The 9,162-nt window shown below is 47.3% G+C and overlaps 1 protein-coding gene across 1 annotated transcript; it reads left to right on the forward strand.

The window, feature by feature from the left end:
• Positions 1–815: 815 nt before the first annotated feature.
• On the forward strand, positions 816–4,531 carry LOC123164606 (serine/threonine protein phosphatase 2A 57 kDa regulatory subunit B' theta isoform). Its single transcript, XM_044582142.1, has 3 exons — positions 816–1,148; positions 1,235–2,507; positions 3,752–4,531. The coding sequence occupies exons 2-3, from the start codon at positions 1,305–1,307 to the stop codon at positions 4,100–4,102; spliced, it is 1,554 nt and encodes a 517-aa protein (XP_044438077.1). The 5' UTR covers positions 816–1,148; positions 1,235–1,304; the 3' UTR covers positions 4,103–4,531.
• Positions 4,532–9,162: the final 4,631 nt, after the last annotated feature.

Raw genomic sequence — 9,162 nt, forward strand, 5'->3', positions numbered from 1 at the left:
TGCAGACTATAGTCATGAAGTTGCAAGGTTGACAAAATCACCACAAAACCTCGTGGTTGATCTTTAGAAAGATGACACTACAACCACCTTCTAGCCATCCAATTATTGCCAACTGTTTTTTTCTTAATTGACCTACTATTTATATAAAACTCCAAAGAAACTAAAAAATTAGATAAACTCGCGGGGAATACTTTGAGCAATCTACTAAGCCCGGGTTAGACCAATGACAAATTGATGTATACTCATTGTACATGAAAATTTATGTTGACATTCCCTTATGTCTAGGCGGCTAGGGTAAAGTTCTCCTCCCTTCCAAGCTCCACCGATCAGTATACGGACAACCCCCCTCCCCCCGGTGCGCGCATGTCGCTTCAGTGATTGGTGGCGGGGAAGAGAATCCCGGTGTCCCGGCTTAATCCTCATAAGGGCGACCCTTGGACGTATGGTGGCGCTTCATCTTCAAGTAGGTCGGGTTTCGATCCTTCTCGAATTCATCTGTCAGGACGGAGTTCACGGAGTTGTGATGTAGATTCATGTCGTCTTCTTCGGCAATGAGGTTAGGGATTTTTTGCCGTGCGTGCACAACTGCCAGATCCGGTGAATTTTTATAATAGATCTGAATCTTTTTAGAAAAAATTGAAAAATTATGGTTTTCCTTTTTAAGGGCAGATGGAAAACTGTGTTGAGCTGGGTACAACACGAAATGTGCACCAGAATATTTACCAGCCACCGACCGAAGCTTACCCGTGTTGGATTTGGTCCAAAATGAAGGAAACGGTTTTTTTTCCTCTAATAATGTTCTGTTCCAATCTGGCTTTGGCTCCGCCCACCCACTGCCCTCCCTCCTCCTCCTCCTCCCACTGTTCCCCCTAGAAGCGACCCGAACGAACCCGACCGGCGACGCCTCCACCACCACCGAGGCCTCCACCACGTATTTCCCACAGATTTCTGCAGGAATCCATCCAATTTGCGCCCTCTCCTTTCCGCCCGGTCCAATTCGCGTGCAAGTTTTGGGGGAAAACAGAGATTTTCTCGCCTTTCGCTTTACCCCCTTTCCCTTTTGACCCCGCGCGGTTCTTCTTTTTACGGGCGCCGCCGATCGGAAAGGCGCGGTCTTCTTCGTGGATTTCGGCTCCGGATTTGATCTGGTAAGGTTTGGTTGTACTCTTATCATTCTCGCGCGATGCGTGGATTTCCTTCTTTCGATGTTTCTTACGGTGGTTGATTTGATCAGGTTGATGAATGATGGATTTGCGGGACTTCTTTAGCGCGGTTTGATCGGGGGCTTGTTCGGCCAATCCGTTATGATTAAGCAAATCCTGGGCAGGTTACCCAAGAAGACGGCCAAGTCCGGGGAGAAGGATTTCGCCGGAGCCGGCTCGTCGTCCCTGTCAAGCCCCACGGCGGATGCAAGAACCACCACAGATTTGACCATGTCTAGTAGGATTGGCAATCCGAACAATTATGTCACGAATCCTGGGCAGAGTTACAGTAACAGGAACGCTGGTGTTGGTGCGGGTGCCAGCAATGGTTTCATGGCCCCGCCTGTGTATGAGGCGCTCCCGAGCTTCCGGGAGGTGCCGCCTTCCGAGAAACCTGCCCTGTTCCTCAGGAAGCTCTCCATGTGTTGCGTGGTGTTCGACTTCTCGGACCCCACCAAGGACGTGAAAGAGAAGGAGGTCAAGAGGCAAACATTGCTTGAGCTGGTGGATTATGTCACCTCTGCCACCGGGAAATTCCCAGAGTCTGTCGTGCAAGAGGTCGTCAACATGGTATCCACAAACTTGTTCCGGGGCCCGAACCCCGCCCCAAAGGAGAACAAGGTAATCGAGTCATTTGATTTGGAGGAGGAAGAACCTGTCATGGACCCGGCATGGCCTCACCTGCAGATTGTCTTCGAACTGTTCTTGAGATTTGTTCAGTCTCCAGAGACAGATGCTAAGATGGCCAAGAGATATGTCGATCAGGGTTTCATTCTCAGGCTGCTAGATCTCTTTGACTCAGAGGATCCTAGGGAAAGGGAGTATTTGAAGACAATACTTCACAGGATATATGGGAAGTTCATGGTGCACCGTCCATTCATCAGGAAGGCAATTAACAATATATTCTACAGGTTTATATTTGAGACAGAAAAGCATTATGGGATTGCAGAGCTGTTAGAGATTCTGGGCAGTATAATCAATGGTTTTGCTTTGCCACTCAAGGAAGAGCACAAATCGTTTCTAGTCCGCGCGCTGATTCCACTCCACAAACCAAAATGCGTTAGCATGTACCATCAGCAACTGTCATACTGTGTCACTCAGTTCGTTGAGAAAGATTGCAAGCTTGCTGATACCGTTATAAGGGGTCTACTTAAGTATTGGCCAATCACAAATAGCTCAAAGGAGGTGATGTTTTTGGGCGAGTTAGAGGAAGTATTGGAAGCTACTCAGTCAGCAGAATTCCAGAGATGTATGGTGCCACTTTTCCGACAGATTGCCCGCTGTTTAAATAGCTCTCACTTTCAGGTAAAATGGAATTGCAGAGTGCCAACCAAACCCTACACATATGATACATGTTAATAGCTCATGGAAGTTCTCGTCCTTAAAACTGTTATTAGTTTTGCGATAGTCTTTGCTCGTCGCATGATTTTTTCTAGAACTTATTAATGCAAGTGAACTAACATCTCGCAAACAATAGGTATATAGTGCGTACTAGTCCTGCTCATGTTGAAATATGAATAGTCATGTTAGCCGTTTCCTGGTAATTTTAATTACTTCATCATTAATTCCTTGCAAACAGGATCAATTTAAGCTGCTGATTTTAACTTGGCCATGAATAATAACTGTTGTTTTGCTACTTCAAATTTATCTAAGCCTTGAAATTATCAAGAGCTATCTTTATCTGGGGAGGTCGAGGTTGAATAATGGTTCCGTTGGTGAGAAAAATATTGCAAGAGTTCAGGTTTGCTGAAGCAATCCATGCCATGTCTGCCTTATGAACACCGGTACCAAAAATGTGTGATACCTATGTTATTAGGAAGCTTAGCCTAACTTGGTTATATACCCTGCTATGCAACTGTCACCGACAAATATTGAATCTAGATAAGTTCTGCTTTGTATTAACAACTAACTCTGCCATATTGACTTATCATTTATGTGTGTTCATCATTTTAATAACACTACAAGAATTAAATCATTTTCAGATCAGATGCACCTATGCATAACAGAACCTAGATGTGCTTAGTTCCGCAGCTTTCTAGTGTACCCATCTACACATTATTTCCTAGAGATATGATTAGTTTTACTTATCAGTTACCTCTGTTTGCTACTTCACTGGAGTAGAGCAGTCAAAACTGTATGGTCCCTTATGGATCATGTAGATTCGTGATATATATGTATCCTTTGTTATGGGTGCGACAGCAGAAGAAACTGCCCTGATCCACTTTTCCTGCATTGAGAATTGCCTTTAAGTACATATCTGTGTTTGTTCTATCCTTTCATCACTAAGTTAGCATTCTGAGCATGTGTGATTTAACTATTATGTACAAACTGGGTTAATTCTACATTCATAAACAAGCTGATTTTCCTATGTTCCCAACACAATACATCCTTGAATTACCATACCTACTGTTCACTTTCTGTTGAGGCCTGAAAGGTAGACTTCTTATTATTATTTGGCTGTTTAGTGTGTGTGTGTGTGTGTGTGTGTGTGCCCGTGCTACTTATTTAGTATGTGCTAATGATGCATCTACTCCTCTTATGTTTTGCAGGTGGCAGAGAGGGCTCTGTTTCTGTGGAACAACGATCATATTGAGGGTTTGATCAAACAAAACAGCAAGGTGTTACTGCCCATAATCCTTCCTTCATTAGAACGAAATACAAAAGGTCATTGGAATCAGGCAGTGCAAAGCTTGAGTCTTAATGTTCGCAAAATATTCTTGGACCATGACCCTGTACTCTTCGAGGGGTGCCTCAAGAAGTTTCAGGATGATGAAGCTCAAGAAGATGCGGTGCGATCAAAACGTGATGCCACATGGAAGCGCCTAGAGGAAATTGCCTCGTCAAATCCACAAGCAGGGAGGCCACAGGCAATAGCTCATCAGCAGGGTTCTTCTACCTAACCTCCTAGCTGACTTGCATATGAGCCGCTCTTTCTCAGGATCAAGTTGAATCGCTGACATGAATGCTCATGGACGACTGCTTGCCTCTTGGTACTTGTTCCTAAACATCTTACAGGCTGACATGTAAATACGACCTAGATGATGGACCGTGAAGCTTTAGTGCTGCTCTTGTGTTCTGTCGGTTGCGAGATCATGAATTCAGTTTCATCGTCGAGGGGCGAAGTAAGGGATGCAAATTACCCGTCCTGGCTTATATAAGGTGCATGTGCTGCAACAGGTCTATGTGCAGCCTGCAGCTCAAGGAATAGGTCGAGTGGCACTCGCACTTGCTTGCCGGTGCTGATTTTTCTGAACTGTAATGCGTTATGTATGAACAACTTCTCGTCTTTTGTCTTTGTAATATGTACCGGTGTACATTTGTTTGCTTCAGTAGACGTATACACAAACCTGGAAGCAGGCAGAGGTTTTCTTTACTTTTCAAAAATCAGCTTCTAGTAAATGGCTTGCATTATGAGATCATCCTTGGATGAAATGCATTGAAATCATAAAAATAACCAAATACCAAATATGCCACTTATAGCTTATCAAATTGATCAGATGATTGTTGTAAAAATTTGTGCAGTTTGATAAAAGTGAAAACGACAAATGTCATGATGCTGATGACCAAAGACCAAAAGGAATTCAATTCAGGTTCACCTATAGCTGAACGAAGATGTTGTAGGTTCCATCATGGAGAGTTGAAGATGAGATATTGGAGGAAACCAAATCTTGTGGCATGATAGCTGAAGATTTGGTTCCCTCCAAATCTCACATTCAGCTTCCAAGGTTAGGTTCTTCAGACAAGAAGTTCAGAAGTTTTCAGATCCAACCATCGCTTCTTGTAGCTAACATTCAGTGTATTGTCTGACGTATGAACATAAGATATTGGAGGAAACCAAATCTTGTCACACCCGGCAGCAAGATTTGGTCCCATCCAACACTCAAATTCATCTGCCAAAATTCTCCAACTTGTGATGGCCCTGGCCAGACAGCTCTCAAGATAAGATGTTGGAGAAAACTTGAAGAGTTCAGTTTCCTACAACTATTACTTTCAGAGCTAGCTAAATACAGTAAAATCATATGCTTTGGCCTGAGCATTTCAGACTTGCGGCTGGCCCTTTTATAGACATTTCAGATCAACATCAAGCTCCTGCTCTGATCCATTCTTTCGTTCTCCAGCACGAGCTGTGCATGCTCTGCAAACGGTTCTGCTTTCCAACAAACTCTGACCAGGATGATCGATCATTTGCTTGATAATATGCTCTTGCGTTTCAGATACCTGCAAAACAGGTATTTCATGAATCAAGTATGCTGAATTATGAGTGCTTAATTGATAATATATACTAAAACACAGACAGGTGTTGAGTTGCCACCACAGCACCGTCTGATCTGATGCCCTATTAAGACACACAGGGAACGCAGGACAGATAGTCCTATTGCATGCACGGCGAGCAAGTGATCCTCTAAATCTTTCTCGTTTATCATATGCTGCCACAGAGTTCAGACTAGGTGAAGTGAAGAAATTTTGAGCCCTGCAGCCCATGTGTCTTGCTCGTACATTGTACTAGTACAAGGGAAAAAGTAAGCAAGTTGCAGGAACATCTCAGTACAGTCAATAAAGTACCGTTGCTAGGACAATAAGTATTTATCTTTTTATAATAGCCTTTTGGCATGGAATCGTTCAACATTGGCTGGCTTTGGTTGCGGGTTCTCATACGTTGTTAATGAGAGCCCTAACCATGCCCCCCCCAACAAGGGCTAAAGCAGAGTTTTAATATGATGACCCTTTTCAGGACCACATTTTACTTGCTTTGCCCTTTTCTTTTCAGAACTAGTAGCTGGGTCTTCTTGCTTCATATATTCCTCATCATTCTCTGATGCACAAGTATACTAGTATAACATTCATAATGCATACACTCAAGAATAATTATTCTGCACATGTATATTCCTTTTTATTTTTCAGCAAAGTACTCCCTCCATCCGTAATTAAGAGCAACTCCAACGGGCCGACCCAAACGGACGGTGCTTTTGTCCGCTTTTTGTCCGTTTAGGTCGGCCGCCCGCCCAGCGTCCGCCCTGTTTAGCATTTGGGTCGGCCGCCCACCCAACGCGCCGACTCATTTTCATGTCCGCACTCAAATTTTTAAAAAGGCCCGCGGCGCATAGATCATGCCAGCGGCCATGTCTCATGCCGGCACCATGCCAGCGCCGGCATACATTGCCGGCTTCAAAAAATATCACCACACAGTTCGCGCTGGCGCACTCGCCAGCGGCCGGCACACATGCCAGCGCACAAAAAGGGGTGGGACTCGAGTTCGACCATGCCATCGCGACCCCGTGGTCATGCCAACACACAAGCCGACATACAAAAAAAGGAAGGCGCTCACGGCCACGAGATCACTCGTCGGTGAACTTGAGCATGTCGGCCTGCATCTTCTCGCACCACGGCCTCTTCCTTGGCGACATGGTGTTGAGATCCACCTTCATGATCTCCATCCCGGTCATCATGCTCGCGAGAGCCACTTCTTTCGCCTTGGTCTTGGCGTTGGCGGCCTCGATCTCTAGCATCTTGGCTTGCTTCTCCGCCTCCAGCTCAAGCATCTTGGCTTGCTTCTCCGCCTCCAGCTCAAGCATCTTGGCTTGCTTCTCCGCGTCCATCTCAAGCCTCCTCCTTTGGATCTCCATGAAGGCGTTCATTTGCTCTTCTTTGAAAGGCCGGCGCTCCTCCTCCTCCCTTGAGTCCTTCTTGTTCATCATGCCCTCCACGCTTGCGATCAAGGCGTTGGATGCCGCATCCCGCTTGTCCTCCTTCTTGGAGTTGGTCTTCCCCCGCGGCCATGCCGGCTCGCCGTCCCCAACCTCCTCCATGGCTTGCTTCCCCCCACGCGATTTGAGGGCGGCATATTGCGCCTTGAACTTCTCCTCGTCCTTGATGACCCGAAAGCAATGGGAGAGGTTGAAGCACTTGCCATTGTGTTGGACCTTGAATGCCTCCAAAGCTTGAAATGCCTACAAAATGTTTCCATGCAAGCATATGGGCAAATGGTATGCAAATGAGCACGCAAGCACGAACTTGATGACACAAAAGTGGGCGGCTTGCTAGCATACCGTGTCTTGCCTGCCGATGCCGCTCACGGGGCGGGCCTTGCCGCTCTCAAGAGTGGCACAAAACTTGTTGCACTCTCGTTGGATCACCCTCCATCGCATGAAAATGGACACCCAACCGCGCGTGCTCACAATTTGGTAAGGCGGAAATTTCTTGCGCTCATGAAACTCCCGGTGGACACGAATCCAAAAGGTTGAATGCTTTTGTTCGGCGCCCGTCTCGGGGTCTTGTCCAATGTCTCGCCAACACTCGCAAAGAAGCTTGTCCTCGGCTGCCGTATGCCTTCGTGCGCTTGCTCTTGCACTTCGGCTTCGGACCGGCGGCTTGGTTGGCGAGCTCGACCTCGAACAAAGGCTCCACTTCGATGTCGCACTCGTCCTCTTCCTCTTGCTCGTAGTCATCCGGGAACTCGTGGTCGAGTGGGAGGCCGTCCAGGTCCATGCCGACCTGATCACGCATGAAGGCCGCCTGATCGGGATGATAGCCAGCGGCCGGCGTGAACACCCCGCGGACGTCCTGGCTTTGTGTCTCGTCGGGATCGTAGTCAGCGGCCGGCGCACCGCCCTGGAAGATGAGGTTCTGCATGTAGTCCTCATCGCCGGCGGACGGCATTCCCTCGATCAGGTTGCGGGCGTCCGGGAGCACGCCGGCCGGCATCTGCCGCACGCGTTTCCTCGCTCCTCCGGATGACGAGCCACCCGCCACCGGGGTGGCGTTGAGGTCGATCGGCGCGGGCGCGGGTGTGGAAGGCGCGACCACGCTCACGTCGGGCTAGCACTCCCCGGAGAGGCGGGAGGCCTGCGGGTACACGTGGAAGCCGGGCATCGGGGTGCAAGCCTGAAAGGATCGAGAAGAGGTGTCTAGAGGGGGGTGAATAGACTCTAATCAAGAAAAGTTGCGGTTTTTAATTCTTTAGGTTTATGTGGAGTATTAGCACAAGTTTAAACATTCACAATACACATCAAGCAAGCATGCAAGCATACAAAGAGTATATGAGCAGCGGAAAGTAAAGCATGCAAGTTGCAAGAATGTAAAGAGAAGGGATTGGAGTGTCCAAACGCAATTTGGAGACCCGGAGATTTTTTATCCGTGGTTCCGATAGGTGGTGCTATCGTACATGCACGTTGATGGAGACTTCAACCCACGAAGGGTAACGGTTGCGCGAGTCCATGGAGGGCTCCACCCACGAAGGGTCCACGAAGAAGCAACCTTGTCTATCCCACCATGGCCGTCGCCCACGAAGGACTTGCCTCACTAGGGTAGATCTTCACGAAGTAGGCGATCTCCTTGCCCTTACAAACTCCTTGGTTCAACTCCACAATCTTGACGGAGGCTCCCAAGTGACACCTAGCCAATCTAGGAGACACCACTCTCCAAGAAGTAACAAATGGTGTGTTGATGATGAACTCCTTGCTCTTGTGCTTCAAATGATAGTCTCCCCAACACTCAACTCTCTCTCATAGGATTGGATTTGGTATAAAGAAGATTTGAGTGGAAAGCAAGTTGGGAAAGGCTAGAGATCAAGATTCATGTGGTTGGAATGGAATATCTTGACCTCAACACAAGTGTAGGTGGTTCTCTCTCAGAAAATATGTGTTGGAAGTGTAGGCATGTTCTGATGGCTCTCTCCACGAATGAAGAGTGGGTGGAGGGGTATATATAGCCTCCACACAAAATCTAACCGTTACACACAAATCACCAAACTCGGTGGGACCGATTCAAAGAATTCCGTCAGACCGATTTGGTTCATAATGTGACCGTTAGGTGTTTCGGTGGGACCGACTGGATCAACTCGGTGGGACCGATGTGCTAGGGTTAGGGTAAATCCAAACTCGGTTTGACCGATTACTCAAACTCGGTGGGACCGATTTGGGTAATAAGCGAAACAGAGTGTTGGCCAAGCAAACTCGGTGGG

The sequence above is a fragment of the Triticum aestivum genome, chromosome 7D (genome assembly GCF_018294505.1).
Source record: "Triticum aestivum cultivar Chinese Spring chromosome 7D, IWGSC CS RefSeq v2.1, whole genome shotgun sequence".
Classification (NCBI taxonomy): domain Eukaryota; kingdom Viridiplantae; phylum Streptophyta; class Magnoliopsida; order Poales; family Poaceae; genus Triticum; species Triticum aestivum.